General features: G+C 46.7%; 1 protein-coding gene across 2 annotated transcripts in view; it reads right to left on the bottom strand.

Annotated features, from left to right (window-relative positions):
- The window catches only part of ptgfrnb (prostaglandin F2 receptor inhibitor b), a 36,073-nt gene that overhangs the window by 7,665 nt on the left and 6,998 nt on the right, over positions 1 to 21,410 (bottom strand). For both annotated transcript variants that reach the window (XM_065951824.1, XM_065951825.1), the window contains exons 4-11: positions 19,223 to 19,630; positions 17,165 to 17,608; positions 10,892 to 11,038; positions 10,642 to 10,802; positions 10,192 to 10,312; positions 9,813 to 10,032; positions 9,206 to 9,390; positions 7,550 to 7,657 (exon numbers count right to left, since the gene is read on the bottom strand). In XM_065951824.1, coding sequence (XP_065807896.1) covers positions 7,550 to 7,657; positions 9,206 to 9,390; positions 9,813 to 10,032; positions 10,192 to 10,312; positions 10,642 to 10,802; positions 10,892 to 11,038; positions 17,165 to 17,608; positions 19,223 to 19,630 — 1,794 coding nt within the window. The remainder of the gene's footprint in view (positions 1 to 7,549; positions 7,658 to 9,205; positions 9,391 to 9,812; positions 10,033 to 10,191; positions 10,313 to 10,641; positions 10,803 to 10,891; positions 11,039 to 17,164; positions 17,609 to 19,222; positions 19,631 to 21,410) is intronic.

Consider the following 21,410-nt stretch of genomic DNA (forward strand, 5'->3'; position numbering starts at 1 on the left):
TCAGACAAGCACACTGACTCACACTAGGCCCAGTTGCCCTGACTGCCCCCCCATCCCCTGTCCCGAGACCCAACCAGACCTGAGCATGGGTCCCTCTAGTACATACATCATCATGCTATTTTAAAGGATAGTTACAGATTTCCCAAAAACCTCAGAGTTCTTGTAGGTTTCATTACAGAGAAAGGGTACCTTAACACGAAAAAGAGAGCTATTAAGAACAGACTGAGAGAGGAAGAGGAAGAGGAGGATGAGGATGAGGATGAGGAGGAGGAGGAGGAGGATGAAGGTGAAACGGCTCTCCTGTCTGAGCTCATAAAACCAAAATGGCCGTCTGTGGAAATGAAGGCGTGTGATTGGATGAATCCCTGAGGAGAATCTGAGAGTAAAACACGGCAATTACACACACAGCGTCTAATGAAACGGTGTGTGTGTTCTCTCAGTGTGTGTGTGTTAGCGCGTTCTCGCTCTGTAGAGTGAAACACTAACCGTATTAAAGCTCGTCTTCCTCCACAGAAACAGAATACATTTTCTCTGAGTGAGTTTAAAACCTCCTGATTGATTGAACATTTTGGATTAGACACTCTATAATACACAATAAACACTACACACACTGTGCACACAAAATACAGTGTGTGTGTGTAGTGTATGCAGTGTTGAGTACTTTAAAACTACTAAATATTTGAATCTGTTTTTACCGAGTGACACAATGATCAACATCTCTACAGGTCCCTACTGAGCGCGCTCAGAACTCCTGCTCAACACTTTCATCTGTGTGTGTGTCTAAATGTGTGTGTTAAAATGTGTTTTTTAAATGTGTGTGTGTGTTTAAATGTGTGTGTGTTAAAGTGTGGAGCTAATGGACTGAAGATGACGTTTTCAATTTGGTTTAACTGTCTCCTCTTCTCTCTTGATGGTTGTGTTGGTTGGTCGTGTTGGTTTGATGGTCGTGTTGGTTGGTTTGATGGTCATGTTGGTTTGATGGTCGTGTTGGTTTGATGGTCGTGTTGGTTGGTTTGATGGTCGTGTTGGTTTGTTGGTCGTGTTGGTTTGATGGTCGTGTTAGTTTGATGGTCGTGTTTGTTGGTTTGATGGTCGTGTTAGTTTGATGGTCGTGTTTGTTGGTTTGATGGTCGTGTTAGTTTGATGGTCGTGTTAGTTTGATGGTCGTGTTTGTTGGTTTGATGGTCGTGTTAGTTTGATGGTCGTGTTTGTTGGTTTGATGGTCGTGTTGGTTGGTTTGATGGTCGTGTTGGTTTAATGGTTGTGTTGGTTTGATGGTCGTGTTGGTTGGTTTGATGGTCGTGTTGGTTTGATGGTCGTGTTGGTTGGTTTGATGGTCGTGTTGGTTTGTTGGTCGTGTTGGTTTGATGGTCGTGTTGGTTTGATGGTCGTGTTAGTTTGATGGTCGTGTTTGTTGGTTTGATGGTCGTGTTAGTTTGATGGTCGTGTTTGTTGGTTTGATGGTCGTGTTAGTTTGATGGTCGTGTTTGTTGGTTTGATGGTCGTGTTGGTTGGTTTGATGGTCGTGTTGGTTTAATGGTTGTGTTGGTTTGATGGTCGTGTTGGTTTGATGGTCGTGTTGGTTTGATGGTCGTGTTGGTTTGATGGTCGTGTTGGTTTGTTTGTTGGTCTGTGTGTGTGTCTAAATGTGTGTGTTAAAATGTGTTTTTTAAATGTGTGTGTGTGTTTAAATGTGTGTGTGTTAAAGTGTGGAGCTAATGGACTGAAGATGACGTTTTCAATTTGGTTTAACTGTCTCCTCTTCTCTCTTGATGGTTGTGTTGGTTGGTCGTGTTGGTTTGATGGTCGTGTTGGTTGGTTTGATGGTCATGTTGGTTTGATGGTCGTGTTGGTTTGATGGTCGTGTTGGTTGGTTTGATGGTCGTGTTGGTTTGTTGGTCGTGTTGGTTTGATGGTCGTGTTAGTTTGATGGTCGTGTTTGTTGGTTTGATGGTCGTGTTAGTTTGATGGTCGTGTTTGTTGGTTTGATGGTCGTGTTAGTTTGATGGTCGTGTTTGTTGGTTTGATGGTCGTGTTGGTTGGTTTGATGGTCGTGTTGGTTTAATGGTTGTGTTGGTTTGATGGTCGTGTTGGTTTGATGGTCGTGTTGGTTTGATGGTCGTGTTGGTTTGATGGTCGTGTTGGTTTGTTTGTTGGTCGTGTTGGTTTGATGGTCGTGTTGGTTAGTTTGATGGCCGTGTTGGTTTGATGGTCGTGTTGGTTTGTTGGTCATGTTGGTTTGATGGCTGTGTTGGTTTGATGGTCGTGTTGGTTTGATGGTCATGTTGGTTTGATGGTCGTGTTGGTTTGTTGGTCGTGTTGGTTTGATGGTCGTGTTGGTTTGATGGTCGTGTTGGTTTGATGGTCATGTTGGTTTGATGGTCATGTTGGTTTGTTGGTCGTGTTGGTTTGTTGGTCGTGTTGGTTTGTTGGTCGTGTTGGTTTGTTTGATGGTCGTGTTGGTTTGATGGTTGTGTTGGTTGGTTTGATAGTCGTGTTGGTTTGATGGTCGTGTTGGTTTGATGGCCGTGTTGGTTGGTTTGATGGTCGTGTTGGTTTGATGGTTGTGTTGGTTGGTTTGATGGTCATGTTGGTTTGATGGTTGTGTTGGTTGGTTTGATAGTCGTGTTGGTTTGATGGTTGTGTTGGTTGGTTTGTTGGTCGTGTTGGTTTGTTGGTCGTGTTGGTTTGTTGGTTGTGTTGGTTTGTTGGTCGTGTTGGTTTGATGGTTGTGTTGGTTGGTTTGATGGTCGTGTTGGTTGGTTTGATGGTAGTGTTGGTTGGTTTGATGGTCGTGTCGGTTGGTTTGATGGTAGTGTTGGTTGGTTTGATGGTCGTGTCGGTTTGATGGTTGTGTTGGTTGGTTTGATGGTCGTGTTGGTTGGTTTGATGGTAGTGTTGGTTGGTTTGATGGTCGTGTCGGTTTGATGGTTGTGTTGGTTTGATGGTCGTGTTGGTTTGATGGTTGTGTTGGTTGGTTTGATGGTCGTATTGGTTTGATGGTCATGTTGGTTTGTTGGTCGTGTTGGTTTGATGGTTGTGTTGGTTAGTTTGATGGTCGTGTTGGTTTCATGGTCGTGTTGGTTTGATGGTCGTGTTGGTTGGTTTGATGGTCGTGTTGTTTTGATGGTCGTGTTGGTTTGATGGTCGTGTTGGTTGGTTTGATGGTCGTGTTGGTTTGATGGTTGTGTTGGTTGGTTTGATGGTCGTGTTGGTTTGATGGTTGTGTTGGTTGGTTTGATGTTTGTGTTGGTTGGTTTGTGGTTTGATGGTTGTGTTGGTTGGTTTGATGGTCGTGTTGGTTGGTTTGATGGTTGTGTTGTTTGGTTTGATGGTCGTGTTGTTTGGTTTGATGGTAGTGTTGGTTGGTTTGATGGTCGTGTTGGTTTGATGGTTGTGTTGGTTGGTTTGATGGTCGTGTTGGTTTGATGGTCGTGCTGGTTTGTTGGTCGTGTTGGTTTGTTGGTCATGTTGGTTGGTTTGATGGTCGGGTTGGTTTGATGGTCGTGTTGGTTTGATGGTTGTGTTGGTTGGTTTGATGGTCGTGTTGGTTTGATGGTCGTGTTGGTTTGATGGTCGTGTTAGTTTGATGGTCGTGTTGGTTGGTTTGATGGTCGTGTTGGTTTAATGGTCGTGTTGGTTGGTTTGATGGTCGTGTTGGTTTGTTGGTCGTGCTGGATCGGTCTGATGGTTGTGTTGGTTTGTTGGTCGTGCTGGATCGGTCTGATGGTTGTGTTGGTTTGTTGGTCGTGTTGGTTTGATGGTCGTGTTGGTTTGATGGTTGTGTTGGTTGGTTTGATGGTCGTGTTGGTTTGATGGTCGTGTTGGTTTGATGGTCGTGTTGGTTGGTTTGATGGTCGTGTTGGTTTGATGGTTGTGTTGGTTGGTTTGATGGTCGTGTTGGTTGGTTTGATGGTAGTGTTGGTTGGTTTGATGGTCGTGTTGGTTGGTTTGATGGTTGTGTTGGTTTGATGGTTGTGTTGGTTGGTTTGATGGTCCTGTTGGTTTGTTGGTCGTGCTGGATCGGTCTGATGGTTGTGTTGGTTTGATGGTCGTGTCGGTTTGATGGTCGTGTTGGTTTGATGGTCGTGTTGGTTTGATGGTTGTGTTGGTTGGTTTGATGGTCGTATTGGTTTGATGGTCATGTTGGTTTGTTGGTCGTGTTGGTTTGATGGTTGTGTTGGTTAGTTTGATGGTCGTGTTGGTTTGATGGTCGTGTTGGTTTGATGGTCGTGTTGGTTGGTTTGATGGTCGTGTTGGTTTGTTGGTCGTGTTGGTTGGTTTGATGGTAGTGTTGGTTGGTTTGATGGTCGTGTTGGTTTGATGGTCGTGTTGGTTGGTTTGATGGTCGTGTTGGTTTGATGGTTGTGTTGGTTGGTTTGATGGTCGTGTTGGTTTAATGGTTGTGTTGGTTGGTTTGATGGTCGTGTTGGTTTGATGGTCGTGCTGGTTTGTTGGTCGTGTTGGTTTGTTGGTCATGTTGGTTGGTTTGATGGTCGGGTTGGTTTGATGGTCGGGTTGGTTTGATGGTTGTGTTGGTTGGTTTGATGGTCGTGTTGGTTTGATGGTTGTGTTGGTTTGATGGTCGTGTTGGTTTGATGGTCGTGTTAGTTTGATGGTCGTGTTGGCTGGTTTGATGGTCATGTTGGTTGGTTTGATGGTCGTGTTGGTTTAATGGTTGTGTTGGTTGGTTTGATGGTCGTGTTGGTTTATTGGTCGTGCTGGATCGGTCTGATGGTTGTGTTGGTTTGATGGTCGTGTCGGTTTGATGGTTGTGTTGGTTTGATGGTCATGTTGGTTTGATGGTCGTGTTGGTTAGTTTGATGGTCGTGTTGGTTTGATGGTCGTGTTGGTTTGATGGTCGTGCTGGATCAGTCTGATAGTCGTGCTGGTTGGTTTCATGGGTGTCTGTCACCACAAACAGTTAATAAAGTGAGAATCTCATCACCTCTTCCTCGCTCTTCACCTCCTCCTCCTCCTCCTCTTCTCTTTGGGAAACTTTTCATGCTGTTCTCAAGCCTCCTCTATTCACCCTCCTCTCCGCTCTCTCTCTCTTTAACAATCTGTTTCTCTCCCTCCATTCACTCCCCCCTCCTTTCTCTACTCTCCATCTATTCTTCCACCACCTCGTTCTGTCTCTGCGGCCGGCTAACGGAGCGTGAGATTGGCTAATTAACGGCTGCCTGTCGGCGCTGCAAAGACAGCTGGGTAATTTGGTGAGAGCTAAGAGGAGGGGGGGGGGATGTATCGTTGTATTTCTTAGACAGTTATTTTAAAGAAGCAGGTGTTCTTCACCTGTCTGCTTTTGCTCTAACACACAGATGTCTGCAGGTTATTTTAATATGAATTGATCTTATAGAGTGTTCAGAGACGTGATGATGAAGAGATCATGTCATCAGAATCCAGAGATTTAATGACAATAATCCTCAGGGATAAGGGACGCTGGAATAACTCCATCAGGAGGAGGCTTCTAAGAAATGTCAGGAAACCTTTCAAGTGAAGGTTTTTTAACATGGACCATCACAGGACACGAGATGAGCAATCTCAGTAAAAACATGAATTTCATTCTGATTTGAATGATCTTTATCCACACTTTGATCTGTCCAGGAAGGGAGCCAGAAAATTCAAGACCTTTTCACTCAGTGAAAAAACTGAAGAAAGAAAAACAGAGCGAGACGTTCACAAGAGACATGACTGTTATTTAGAAAGACGACAACAAGAGACACACTGACACACACACTGAAACACACACACACACACACACACACACACACACACACACACACACACACCAGTGTTTCCCCTACCATTATATTGGGGGGGCGGATTTATTTATTTTTGGGCTTTTTGTGCCTTATTGAAGGGATAGGATAGTGGATAGAGTCGGAAATCAGGGAAAGAAGTCATTTAAGGATACCTTTCCGATAGAAAAAGACATCTGTCATTAAAAGTAACGCATGAACACCAAGATTCCTTCAAGTGTTTGTGTCGTCGTGTCGGATTGTCCCCACCCCCCCCAACGCTGTAAACCTAGGGGAAGCACTGCACACACACAGAAACACACTGACACAAATTCTGCAACAACATGCCAGTCATTCCTGTGTAACAGAGTGTGTGTGCATGCTGCAGCATGCTGCGATAACACACACACACACACACACACACACACACACACACACACACACACACACACACACACACACACACACACACACACACACACACACACACACACACACACACACACACACACACACACACACACACACACACACACACACACACACACACACACACACACACACACACACACACACACACAGGTACAAAGGTTCTGTTTTATTGTACAACATTCAGCCACACCCAACATTAACACACTAGAGTAATTGTGTGTGTGTACCTTTAGTCAACTGGTTTCTTTTAACAATGTGTCATTACCCATTACCCATAATTCCTCTGTGTGTGACTCGCTCAGTGGCTCCCTGTACGGCAGAAAATCTGAATCCAACCAAACAATCGTATTTTGTAATTGTATTTATACTATCACTGAGAGGAGGGTGTCTGTGTGTCTTTAAAATGTGTTGGTGTGTGTTACTTCAACCACCTCCAGCTGTAATCTGTGATGACTGAGTCAGTGTGTGTGTGTGTGTTGATGGCGCGTTGATGTGAGAAATCACCAGTCAGAGCGACAAAGTGGACACAACACAGACTGCTAGTCAGAGTTTACCTACAGACTCATTAAACACACACACACACCCTCCTGAGTCATGGGGCGTGCAGCGAGTGCCCAGGGATCAGAGTGATGATGAACAGAGAACAGGTCCTCTGTCTCTACACATCAGTCTCACTGCTCCACCGACAGGATGATAGCTAGGACAGCTGCACATAAGCTGAGCGCTAACTCGTGTTAGCATTGTAGCTGACGAACCAGAAGACACATCCCCTGTGCACACACCCTGCACACACACCCTTCATCAGGATCTCTGAGATGGTTTTTGACTCCCTCGTTTATCTCTATGGTAGAATCAGACACAAATAGTGAACACGCTTCACTTTGTGTCTGGTTTACTAATAAATATCAGAGTGATCACTCTCGCTGAGGTGTTGATAAAGGATCTCTGTGCAGGAGGATTTATTCTTTCTTTCTTTATTTATTAAAGGCAAGCTGTGAGTATGAGAGCATTCGCACACACACACAAACAGCCTGCAGCCTCACACTGATGCTGCTGCCAGGGAACATGTTTAAATCATACACACACACAAACAGAGAAGTGTTTGTGTGTGAGTGTGTATGTGTATGTGTGTCTTGTATATCTTATGGAAAACACATGTTTACCAGCAGATAGAGAGAGAGAGGGGTGAGGACAGATGGAGGAGAAGAGGATGGTAACACCACAGATGGATTCTATAGGAGGAAGAGGAGGAAGAGGAAGAGAAGAAGGAGCTGTATATGAATTACACTCTCTGTTCAGTGTGTGTGTGTGTGTGTGTGTGTGTGTGTGTGTGTGTGTGTGTGTGTGTGTGTGTGTGTGTGTGTGTGTGTGCCTACCTGTCTTGGGTGATGATCCTGACACGCTCAGTGAACACTCCATCTTGGCCGTTTCCCAGGGGTACACTGTGCTGGCGTCTGATTGGATGGCGATGGCGAAGGAGGGGCCTGAAGCAAGAACACATGAGCAGGAGTAAGTTTTGAAAAATTGGAGTATGTCTCTTTTCTTATTTGAATAGCATCAACTCATAACAAGTGTTATCTCAGGACACTTTACAAAAAGCAGGTAAAAGACCTTACTCTTTGTTATCCCTCGCTTCATGCAAGCTCCGCCCTATTCTCCAAATATGGTCACTTCCTTTTTGGTAAACAGTCTGCAGACGTGACTCTAAAAAGCTCCAACAGCACGATCACGGCCTGACTGCAGAACCAACTTGCAGCCCCCATCTGTCATTCAAAGAAGCCACGCCCCCTAATTCTACATCCTTTAAGCTGACTCACTGCAGGAGACAGACTCTAGTGGACACTGGAGGAACTGCAGCTGTAAAGTTAGACATTTTAAATTTTTTCACGACGGACCAGACACGCTGCGCGCCTAACCCTAACCCAACTCTGGCAGAAGGGGCTCATGGGTAATGTAGTTTACAGTCGAATGTGAACAAAATCTTCAGGATAAACTGATGCTTATGTTCGAGGAAATCCTCAAATAACATCTAAAAATAGAAATATGTCAGCAGCTCTTTACTTGAGAACACACACATTACACACTTACCCACCCACACACACACACTAATGATCACACACACTTCCTCCTCCACAGTGATAATGACAACAGCACAGACACTAATAATGTGTAATAAATAAACTCACACACACACACCTTAAGACCTCTGCGACACACACACACACACACACACACACACTGGCCTACTTTACTGTCTTTGATCTGAGGGGGGAGGAAGAATGGAGGGGGACGAGGACAGAAAGGAGGTGAAGGGGACTGGGGAGAGGAGAAGGGTGAGGAGGTGAGGAAACAAGGAGAGGGGTGAGGAGAGGTGAGCAGAGGGGTGAGAGAGGAGAGGAGTTGAGGAAACAAGAAGAGAGGATGGGAGAGGAGACACTGTAGGAATGGTGAGTCAGAAAAGATATATTAAAGGAGAGAGAGAGATGTTAAACTGAATGAATCAGGTTTATCCTCGCTCTCTCTCCCTGTACGACGAGCTGCAGCCGTGTGAACGCTGTGATGAGATTTGAAGGAGAACAGAGAGGATCATGGGAAACTGACAGAGGGAGGAAATAAAGAGCGAAGGACAAGATAAGAAGAACTGAAAAATATATTCTCTCTCTCTCAGTCTCTCTCTGCCTCGCTCGCCCCTCTCTCAGGGACGTCTTCAAAGTGAAGCCCTTCGGCCAATCACTGATCTGCACCTCCGCCTCCCTGTGTGTCTTATTGTTCAAGTGTGTGTATCAGAGTGGAACATTTAGAGATGACCTCTCTCTCTCTCTCTCAACCATATTAGTACATTATATTTATATAAACATTTATATTTCACATTTATATACATGTCACATATATATATATATATATATACATATACATATACATATACATATATATAAATGATCCAGTAATGGTTTATCTATGACTTCAATCTTTGTTGCCGTGGTAACAGGCATCGATATCTGAGACCATGTGTCCCGCTGACTCGGACTCACCGTTCTCCTGGAAGTCGATGCGGACCTTGTTGGACTCACTCGTGACTTTGGTCCAGGTGTGACCGGACTGCTGTTTATTCAACGCCGTGATGGCACACCAATAAAAGGCCCTATCAGAGAGCTGCACGCCATTCAGCCTGAATCTGAACTCTGCCGGACCGGACTTCACCAGAACCAGACTGTCCCTGTGAGTGGAGAGAAACCCAGTAATGAATTAACATGTCAAAATAAAAGCACTCAGTAATGAATTAACGTGTCAAAATAAAAGCACTCAGTAATGAATTAACATGTCAAAATAAAAGCACTCAATAGTTCATTAACCTGTCAAAATAAAATAACTCAATAATTCATTAATGTATTAAAATAAAAGAACTCAATAATGAATTAATGTATCAAAATAAAAGAACTAAATAATTAATTAATGTATCAAATAAAAGAACTCAATAATTCATTAATGTATCAAAATAAAATAACTGAGTAATTCATTAATGTATCAAAATAAAAGAACTCAATAATTCATTAATGTATCAAAATAAAATAACTGAGTAATTAATTAATGTGTCAAAATAAAAGCATACAGTGATTTATAAATGGGAATAAATGTGACCTGCGGGCGGGGTCTGTGGCGCCTCCGTGCTGTACCACGCTGTCAGGACTCAGAGTCATGATCGTCCTCACGGTGCTCTGCAGGCTGTCCTGTGATTGGATGAGCACAGAGTAGCCCGCCTCCCTGATGTTTTCAGTGGACACAGTGCAACTCATCTCAAACGTAGCGCCACCCACCGACGCCTCGCGGACCGGCTTCGCCACAACGTTCAGAGTCGGAGCTGAAACAAGAGCCACAGCATAGAAGTGAGAGAGAGAAAGAAAGAAAGAAAGAAAGAAAGAAAGAAAGAAAGAAAGAAAGAGAGAGAGAGAGAGAGAGAGAGAGAGAGAGAGAGAGAGAGAGAGAGAGAGAGAGAGAGAGAGAGAGAGAGAGTTCTTACGTTTGGTCGCCCAGCGGACAGTCAGCGCTGAGCTCTGATGCTCAGAACTCTTCATCAGGTCTCCCTGACTGGTCAGAGTCCATGCTGACACAGAGCACACGTACTGGCCCATGTCCACCTCCTGTTGTATTAAAACGCAAACATGTTCACATCATCTGAGTTTCAACACAAGCTGTTGAGATCATGGTCTTTGGGTTTTTTAAAAGTTTTGACGACCGTTTCTGATCCATACAAATCTGCTGTGTAAGATTAATTCTTAGGTTTTCATCTCAAAGTGGGCTGTGCCGTTTATACCAGTGTGACCAGTATACCAGTATAAAACACTAAGATTATATCCATCATGATAACAAGAGCAGCCGCCACCATGACACACTGCATGCCACCTGACAGGATTAAACATATTACTCAGTAATTGTTACCTGTGTCTGTATGACTCAGGTGTGTTGTTACCTGTGTCTGTTGGATCCTCAGGGTGAAGGTGTTTGGTTGAACTCTGCTCAGAGTCAGCGCTCCGCTCTTCATCTTCTCAGAGAGTGACGATGCAGGAATCAGGTTGCCATGGGCGTCCAGAGAGCCAATAAGATGAGAGGTGGGCGGGTCCTGAGTGACACCTGCATTGGGGGGGGGGGGGGGCATGTGTTAATGAAGATAGACAGGAGTGCTGTTTGTTTAGATTATGTAATTAGAGGTTTTAAAGTACCAGGCAGTAAGGTGTGCTCCCAGGTGACCGCCAGCCGACCGCCCCGGGGCAGATGGGTGATGTTGGTTACATGACAAGCCAGCTCTGTGGGGTCAGAGGTTGCCAGGGGGGTCAGGACTGGGTCAAGGGTCAGGGTGAAGTTGGGCTCTGAGGAGAAATATATATATAAAAAAACTTGACTTAAACATTTTGAATCTTTAGGACTTTAAATAGATAGTTAATAAATACATCTCTGCACAGACAAGAGGTCAGAGGTCATTCAAACACTGAAATGCTGTGATTCACCAAAACAGACTTTTCAAATACTAAAGTCACACAAACTCAGAAACAGCTCCTGTTGTCCTGAGAGGTCAAATCTCACAATAACAGCCGGAGCCTGTCAGCGACAAAAACAACGACTTTGAGTGAACAAGCTTTGATTTATTTTTTACAACATTTCATTTTTAAAACAAAATTTTAAATAGAAACCATAAAAACACAGGATTTCCCTTTAAGGGAGAGAACACAAATAGATCTGTGTGTGTGTGTGCGCCTGGGTGTGTGTGTGTGTGTGTGTGTGTGTGCACGCCTGGGTGTGTGTGTGAGTCTGTGTGTTCTTAGTCAGACTTCCAGATTGCACCTTTACAAGTCAGTGAACACAAACACACAGAGACCTACACCTGTTTACCTGTGAGTGACACACACACACACACACACACACACACAAATACCCCCTACCTACCCTAACACACACACACACACACACACACACACACACACACCCTACCGACCCTAACACACACACACACACGCACACACACACGCACACACGCACACACACACAAATACCCCCTACCTACCCTAACACACACACACACACACACACACACACACACACACAGGAAGACTTTAAATACATGGACATACGTAACAGAGCTTCTGCGCGTGTGTTTGGCAGAGATGTGATGTCATTTGGACGTCACACACACACGCTCACACACACACAAACTCATGTCACCATCTGCTGTGAAACACACACACAGTTTGATGTGTGAATCTGTGGGCCTCTCTCTCTCTCTGAATGTTTCAGCTAGTCGTCATCAAATGTAATGGTGTCTAAGACGTCTCCACATGAACATCACAGATATAAGTATATTATGTTCTGACAGGTTTCCTACCCAGCAACAGTAACTAAGGGGAGGGGGGCAGAGCCTGAGGTTAAAAGCTGTGCTCTATGACGACCCTGTTAATTTAATCATGACAGTTGAAATGTAGAGAGCGGCGTGTTTGACACCCTCTGAGCTCGCCATCTTGGCTTCCACAGTGACGTGTTGCATGTTCTCTGTACAGATGGAGGCCATGTTTGATATGTAAAACAGCTGACACACACACACACACACATTTAGAAATAGGAGCAAATACATTTTTATTCACTATATATCAAAATAAAGTCAAGACACAAAAAGTAGACGCAGATTCTGTTGGAAGACAAATAGTGGCAATATGGAGGAGGAGGAGGAGCAGGAGGAGGAGGAGGAGGAGTAGGATGAGGAGGAGAGGGAGAGGGAGAGGGATGAGGATGAGAAGGAAAGGGATGAGGAGGAAAGGGATGAGGACGAGGAGAGGGATGAGGAGGAGGAGAGGAATGAGGACGAGGAGGAGAGGGATGAGGACGAGGAGAAGGGATGAGGAGAGGGATGAGGACAAGGAGAGGGATGAAGACGAGGAGAGGGATGAGGATGAGGAGGAGAGGGATGAGGATGAGGAGGAGAGGGATGAGGACGAGGAGGAGAGGGATGAGGACGAGGAGAGGGATGAGGACGAGGAGAGGGATGAGGAGGAGGAGAGGGATGAGGACAACGAGGAGAGGGATGAGGACGAGGAGAGGGATGAGGAGGAGGAGAGGGATGAGGACGAGGAGGAGAGGGATGAGGACGAGGAGAGGGATGAGGAGGAGGAGAGGGATGAGGAGGAGGAGAGGGATGAGGACGAGGAGAGGGATGAGGACAAGGAGAGGGATGAGGACGAGGAGAGGGATGAGGACGAGGAGAGGGATGAGGATGAGGATGAGGAGGAGAGGGATGAGGATGAGGAGGAGAGGGATGAGGTCGAGGAGAGGGATGAGGATGAGGAGGAGAGAGATGAGGAGGAGTAGGAGGAGGACAAGGAGAGGGATGAAGATGAGGAGGAGAGGGATGAGGACGAGGAGAGGGATGAGGAGGAGTAGGATGAGGACGAGGATTGGGATGAAGATGAGGAGGAGAGGGATGAGGATGAGGAGGAGAGGGATGAGGATGAGAGGGATGAGGAGGAGTGGGATGAAGATGAGGAGGAGAGTGATGAGGATGAGGAGAGAGATGAGGAGAGAGATGAGGACGAGGAGAGGGATGAGGATGAGGAGAGGGATGAGGATGAGGAGAAGTAGGATGAGGATGAGGAGGAGAGAGATGAGGACAAGGAGAAGGATGAGGATGAGGAGAGAGATGAGGAGGAGAGGGATGAGGACGAGAGGGATGAGGAGGAAGACATCTCATCACCTCCTGATCATGGTGTTTTTTCTTCTTCTGTTTTAAAGTTTATCAGAGCAGGAAGTGTTTTAGTGTGTGTGTCTCCAGGAGAAAGAGTTGCAGTAAATAGGTCAATGTCAAAAACACAGTGAGCGTCTTTTATCAGCCTCCTGCATGTGTTCACTGTTATAAACAGTGTGTGTCTTCTTCCTCTGTGTGTGTGTGTGTCTCTTCTTCCTCTGTGTGTGTGTGTGTCTCATGTTTGGAAACCTAAAAGTGATTGACAGGAGGCGTGGCCTGGTCCTACACCTGACTTTAACTCTGCTGGACCGCCTGCAGTTTGCCCACTGGGCCAACAGGTCAGTGGAGGATGCAGTCAACATGGGTCTGAACTACATCCTGCATCACCTCGACTCCCCATGGGAGCTACGCTACGATCCTGTTTGTGGACTTCAGCTCGGCCTCCAACACCATCATCCTGACTATTCTCCAACACAAACTGTTTACTACGTTGTAATGGACTCATAAGGTTTACATTGTGATGTAAACATGTCCTCAGACTGTGACTGAAGCTGACAGGTAGAGTGTCAGCCTCAGGTGAGCTGTGAGTCATCACAATAGCCTGTGTCAGACAGGTAGAGAGGAAGCTGGACCTGTGTGTGCATGTTTGTGTTTCTGGGCACTCTCTCTCTCTGAACACATTCTTCCCCACAGTACTGAGCTGAAACAACATGTAGTCTGATTACTCTGTGTGCAGAAAGATTACAGCCATCTGTCACTGCAACACACACACACACACACACACACACACACACACACACACACACACACACACACACACACACACACACACACACACACACACACACACACACACACACACACACACACACACACACACACACACACACACACACACACACACACACACACACACACACACACACACACACACACACACACACACACACACACACACACACACACACACACACACACACACACACACACACACACACACACACACACACACACACACACACACACACACACACACACACACACACACACACACACACACACACACACACACACACAGTGTTGTTTCACATTTTAGAGATCAAACAGTGAACAGGCTACAGACGTGCTACATGCTACATTCTCCATGCTACGTGCTACAGCTCAGCAGATGTTAAGTCAATATTGGTGCCATGCATTCCTTGCAGGCTCCGTGTGCAGCTGATATATGAAGGCTGAATTAGAAACACTGATCACATAACGTGTGAGTCAGCGTGAAAAGCGGCAGGATGGAGTCTGCAGGTGGACACTGCCCAACAGAGAGAGCTCGACATGCTAACGTTGAACATTTTGTTTTGTGTTTTGGGCGCTCATTGGTCCACATTTGAGTTTAACCCCATCACTGATCTGTTCCAGGCTATATGTAATCCTTAGTCCAGGACTGGCCTGGACCAGCTACATGAGCCTGTTAGCATCTCAGAGTCACAGTCCAGAGTCTGCACAGAAAAACAAAGTGTGTTTGTGTGCGCTCTGTGAGTGTGGGTGTGTGCGCTCTGTGAGTGTGGGTGTGTGTGTGTGCTCTGTGAGTGTGGGTGTGTGTGTGTGCGCTGTGAGTGTGGGTGTGTGTGTGTGTGCGCTGTGAGTGTGGGTGTGTGTGTGTGTGCGCTGTGAGTGTGTGTTCTTTGTGTGTGTGGGTGCGCTCTGTGTGTGTGTGTGTTCCTGCCTTGAAGAACTCCTAAACAACTTTTTTCTGGACTCAGTTTGTACTTCCTGCTGGGTTCTGCTGGTAGCAAAGCATCGTGGGAAGAGCGAGCAACCTCAAGGCCACACATCAATACAATAGGAGCTGACACACGCACACACACACACACACTGAGTTGTGGCTCATACTGGAGTCGAACAAGGATGAAATATGTGAGTGATAGTCAATTTGAAGTGTGTGTGTGTAGTCTGTGTGTGTGTGTGTGTGTGTCTCACACACTGAGAGGATGAGGCTGTTCTCACAGAGGAGCTCCTACAGTTTTAGCCCGGGGATACACATTCCTTCACTCACACACATAAAGACAGTGTTTGAAGCATTTAGTCTCTATGGTGAAAGACTTCGACAAACCTACGTTTTACACACATGCGCGCGCGCAAGCACACACGCACGCACGCGCAAGCACACATGCACGCACGCGCACACGCACGCGCACACACACGTAGTAGAGGGGGGTAAAGTGGGGCCCTGATGGAGGAAGGGGCCCTTATTGGTCCTGAATAACTCATAGTTTGAGTTTCTCTGTAACGCCGTTTTCACACATTTACACTCCAGGACACTTCTCCTGAAATCCTCCTGACCTCGCTGTTCACACACGCGCCTCACAGCGGGAGACTATACCCTGGAGGGGGGGGATATTCATTTAAAAAAAAAAAAAAACAGAGGAGGAAGCTGCAGGACAGGAAGTCCATGCAAACATAAAGAACAGGAAGTATGAAAATAAAAAGCAGAGATGTAGAGACACGATAACACCTGTCAATCACACAAAGACAACCATGACCTCTGACCTTGTTTAAACTCTGATTCTCTCTCTCTCTGTCTGTTTGTGGATTTAACACTTTCATGTCCAATAAATACTTTGAACGACTTTAGATTTCCTCCTCACGTCAGAATGAGTCAAACTTTTCTGAAATGTGAATGCTCCTCAGATTTCCTCCTCAGTGTGTGAAACCTACAGAGCAGCTTTTACAGCATCGTACAGACGCTCATGGCTGCTGTCTCTTTAAGTTGACTTTTCAATCCTCTAAAAGAATCCGTCCCGGCGTCTGTGTTTTCATGAATCAGCTGCGAGGAGAGGCTGGTGTCAGTGACTCCCGGCAGCTTTCGAAAACATTCCAGCATGTGAGGAGAAGATTTATGTAACTGCTGTTTATTTATTCATCAAAGTCCATCTCATCCGTTTCACCGACTAGGACCGACAGCTGACGATCTCCTTGGTGTGACATCCCCCGCCCCTCCTGTCTGACAGGCATAGTCTCCCGCTGTGAGGAGCATGTGTGAACAGCCAGGTCAGGAGAATATCTGGAGCAGTCCTCCTGATGTCATCTAGACATGTTCAGGATAGTGTGTGTGTGTGTGCGTGTGTGTGTGTGTGTGTGTGTGTGTGTGTGTGTGTGTGTGTGTGTGGAAACAGCTTTAGAGAGATAGAAACATGATGTGAAGTTTAAACTGAAGAATAACAAAGTGACGGACACTCAAAGAGAGAGAGAGAGAGCTCCAGGTCAGAGAGAACGCTGACTCCACTTTGTGTGTGTGACAGCTCTGCTCTTTAGAGGATACACACACACACACAAACACACACTCAGAGCACAGGACAGGCATTACTAATCAATCGTCCTCGCAGTGTGAGCAGACAGGCCGAGCAGAGGATTAAAGAGTTTCACTTTGAGATGCCGTTGCGCGTCAGAAAACTACAGAAGAATGCCGACACTTCGACACCCTTTTTAAACCCACCATACACGTCATACGACCTCACCGAGACCCCTCGTCGTTCAAAGTCATCAAACTTTATTAAAACATCACAAAAGGACAGAGAAGAGCAACCTCCTGTACAACAATTCTCCAAACCTGCAGCAACCTCCTGTACAAGAAGTTGACAACTAACCCTCGCTCCTCTGCTGCTCCTCCCTCTTTTACGAGCTGTCAACCTACTTGTGTCATTTAAAACGTGTTTTTGATTAAAGTTAATTATAAAATTTTAATAAAACAAAGAAGAAACTTCACACTCACTGATCTGCGCCACCTTCACCGTCACCACGCTCGACGTCTTCTCCGCCGCCATGTGCCACCTCCCGCCTCCTCCGGAGCTCCGCCCTCCTTTCTCCACAAAGGCTCTGACCCTGCAGGCGTACACTCCGCCGTCCTCGCCGCTCACCCCCCTCACCCCCAGCCTGTAGTCCCCCACTCGGATGCGCTCCAGGCTGGACTCCCCCCTCCTTCCTTGTGCTCCCCCGGCCGGGGAGGAGGAGGAGGAGGACGAAGCGGATGTGTTGGAGATCACCACGCCGCTGTGATCCATGGTGATGATGTCGCGATTGTCCACCAGCCATGTGACCTCAAGAGAGAGGGCGGCGAGGTTGTCGGCGGCGACGGAGCAAAGGAGGGTGAGGGTGTTGCCTGGTGTGAGGAGTAGAGAGGGGGAGGAGGGGGAGATCTTCACGCTGAGGGACTGACCTGAGGGGGAAACAGACACACAAAGGGTTAATGAGTATTAAACCATCATCAGGAGGAATCCTGAGTTCTGATTGGCTGCTGGGTGTGCATTACTTCCTCATAATGGACTGTGAGCGGTTCACTGTGCTACAGTAACGCTAAGCTAATGAAACAGCTGCATCTACTGAGAGGAACATACTAACTGGTTAACGAGCTAACAGCTAACGACATCATTTAATTAAAGAAGATACCGTAAAACTTCAAGTTCCATCCACATTTAAAGCCCCGCCCCTTTCCCAGCCTGGTGATGTGATGGTGAACAGGAGGAGAGAGAGAGGAGATCCTGAGGAGTTTAAAGTGATAAGTGATGTGATAGTGAACAGGAGGAGAGAGAGGGAGGAGATCCTGAGGAGTTTAAAGTGATGTGATAGTGAACAGGAAGAGAGAGAGAGAGGAGATCCTGAGGAGTTTAAAGTGATAAGTGATGTGATAGTGAACAGGAGGAGAGAGAGAGGAGATCCTGAGGAGTTTAAAGTGATAAGTGATAGTGAACAGGAGGAGAGAGAGGGAGGAGATCCTGAGGAGTTTAAAGTGATGTGATAGTGAACAGGAAGAGAGAGAGAGAGGAGATCCTGAGGAGTTTAAAGTGATGTGATAGTGAACAGGAAGAGAGAGAGAGAGGAGATCCTGAGGAGTTTAAAGTGATGTGATAGTGAACAGGAGGAGAGAGGAGATTCTCAGGAGACATATTCACTGGGAGAATAAAAAAGGCTAAATCTCATCAAAACATCTATCACGGTGTGTTTGTCTTCAGACCTCGGCTCACATTACTACCTGTCTCCTGGAACGACCACTGTACGGTGTCTCAGAGAGGACAAAAGACACAAAGACTGCTCTGTTTGACTTTTGTCATCCTCTTTACTCTGCACGCACACACACACACACAGTCAATATGAAGAGACACAAAGAAGAAGAAATCAAGATCCAGAGCTACCACAGCAAATACAGAGAGAGAAGGTTTAGACAGACAGCAGGGTCACAGGGTGAGGGGGAAGGAAGCACACACACACACACACACACACACACACACACACACACACACACACACACACACACACACACACACACACACACACACACACACACACACACACACACACACACACACACACACACACACACACACACACACACACACACACACACACACACACACACACACACACACACACACACACACACACACACACACACACACACACACACACACACACACACACACAGAGACCTCTCCCACGTCCTCCCTCCTCCCCCTCCTCCTCTCTATCCATGCCAGCTCGTTGTTCCCTCAGGCTGGCGTTTTGGGGGCCTGCAGACGGAAACTTCTGAAAATATCAACGTCTCAGTCGTCATGGAAACCGTCACTCAGTTCTTCTGAAAACAGATTTCTTCACACATGCTCAGTACGCTTCCAGTTGACAGCCATGAGCGAGGAGGTGGACTACTACAACAAAGGCAACTCCCGAGTTCTGTTCGTGCTGCTCCCAGGAAGAACTTTTTTGAAAACTAAAATAGAAACATTATTCTGTTATCAGTGGATCGTCTACGTGCTAATACGCTAACATGCTAGCTCACCTGTGGGCGTGACCGCCACCGTCCCCATCTCTCTCGCACTCTGCACGATCTTCACCCAGCGTCCTCCGTCCTCGTGCGTCCACTCCGTCCCGTTACACTCATACAACCCGTCGTCCGATGGCGTTGCCCTGGTAACCACCAGCTCGAACACGCCGTTCTTCCCGGGAACCAACCGGATTCCTCCGTCGGCGTACCTGCGGGCGTACTTGGGCCCGACCGCTACGTCTCCCTGAGGTCCAAACACCAGGATGTCCTCGGAGGTCGACCCCCTCTTCACCGACCAGGTGACGGACAGGTACGTGGGCTGGGTCAGCTCCCGGGTCACGTTACACGACAGGATGATGTCACTTCCTTCTGGGACCACAGGGGGCGGGGCCAGAGGGGAGACTCTGAGTGTGTTTGGGATGACTAATGGAGAAACGAGAGAGAGAGAGAGAGAGAGAGAGAGAGAGAGAGAGAGAGATCAATGAATCAAAGTGAACATCCAGAGTATGTCTTTAAATTAGTTTAACCTCCTGAAGCTTCACAGAGAATCAAATGATACCCTCGCTCAGCTCCGGCTCCTCCCACATTGTGCACAAGTTTCCTTTTAAAAACAAGAAATGACCCAACATGGAGTGTGGGGCAAGAGAACTGGTTCAGATAGAAGTGATTATTGGAGATGCTTTTAAAAAATGGAGAGAGGTTAGAACGCAGAAAGGTTTACAGACCCATGCATAGCTGGATAAACCACATTGTCCACCACATGGTGACCTGTGTGAGCATCGACTCCAGGAAAGGGGGGGGGGGGGGGGGCAGCTCTCTATAATGTTTAGAATTCAGACTGCAGTACCCGTTTTAAACAGTAGATGTCAGAGTTACATACTGCTCCTTTAATTAAAATGTCCCCTCAGGGCTTCTGTACTTATATATATATATATATATATATATATCATAAAGAGCTTAAATTAAAGCTTCATTAAAGCTGTGTCAACATGTCGGACATGATGAGTCTCAGAGGAATGTTGGATTGCAGCTGATGATACAAAATAATGATTAAAACATGGACGTCACACCTGATGTAGGTCACCCTGCAGGTAACCAACTGACACACCTGACACAGGAAGTTGCTCATGTTTACTGTGTGTGTGTGTGTGTGTGTGTGTGTGTGTGTGTGAGGAAAAAAAAACATCCAGAGTTGTGTTCTAACAGGTTAGAGACGTGCTCGCCCAGGTAACTCTCTCTCTCTCTATCAGATTAGGAAACTGAGCAGGTGTTACACAACTTTCTTTTTTCTCTTCATGACTCGTGATGAAAATCTGCTGAGTCACTCACAAGAAATGAAATGGTTTTAATCACTCAACACAATGAGGACAGGGAGGAGACGAGGGAGGAGAAGAGACAAGGGAGGAAGAGGAGCAGAAGACGAGGGAGGAGACAGAGGAGACGAGGGAGGCAGAGGAGGAGACGAGGGAGGAGGAGGAGACAAGGGAGGAGGAGATGATAAGGGAGGAAGAGGAGGAGATGAGGGAGGAGGAGGAGACAAGGGAGGAAGAGGAGCAGAAGACGAGGGAGGAGACAGAGGAGACGAGGGAGGAGGAAGAGACAAGGGAGGAAGAGGAGGAGAAGACGAGGGAGGAGGAGGAGACAAGGGAGGAGGAGGAGATGATAAGGGAGGAAGAGGAGGAGATGAGGGAGGAGGAGGAGACAAGGGAGGAAGAGGAGCAGAAGACGAGGGAGGAGACAGAGGAGACGAGGGAGGAGGAAGAGACAAGGGAGGAAGAGGAGGAGAAGACGAGGGAGGAGGAGGAGACAAGGGAGGAGGAAGAGGAGGAGAAGACAAGGGAGGAGGAGGAGACGGAGGAGAGGACAAGGGAGGAAGAGGAGACAAGGGAGGAGGAGCAGAAGACGAGGGAGGAGGAAGACAAGAAGGAGACCTGGGAGGAAGAGGAGAAGACGAGGAAGGAGGAGCAGAGTCTGCATCTCGTCTCCACATGAAAACAATCATCAGCATGATCACCATGATGTCTCACAGAGGAAATTAACCGTTTGTATTTACTCAACAGAGTGGAGGAGGATGATGAGAAGGAGACAAGGGAGGATGAGGAGGAGAAGGAGCAGCATAATCATCTCGTCTCCACATGAACACAATCTGTCACCATGAAGATGATGATGTCGTGTTGTGTGATTGATGTGGCTGCAGTAAAGA

The sequence above is a fragment of the Labrus bergylta genome, chromosome 24 (assembly GCF_963930695.1).
Source record: "Labrus bergylta chromosome 24, fLabBer1.1, whole genome shotgun sequence".
NCBI lineage: Eukaryota > Metazoa > Chordata > Actinopteri > Labriformes > Labridae > Labrus > Labrus bergylta.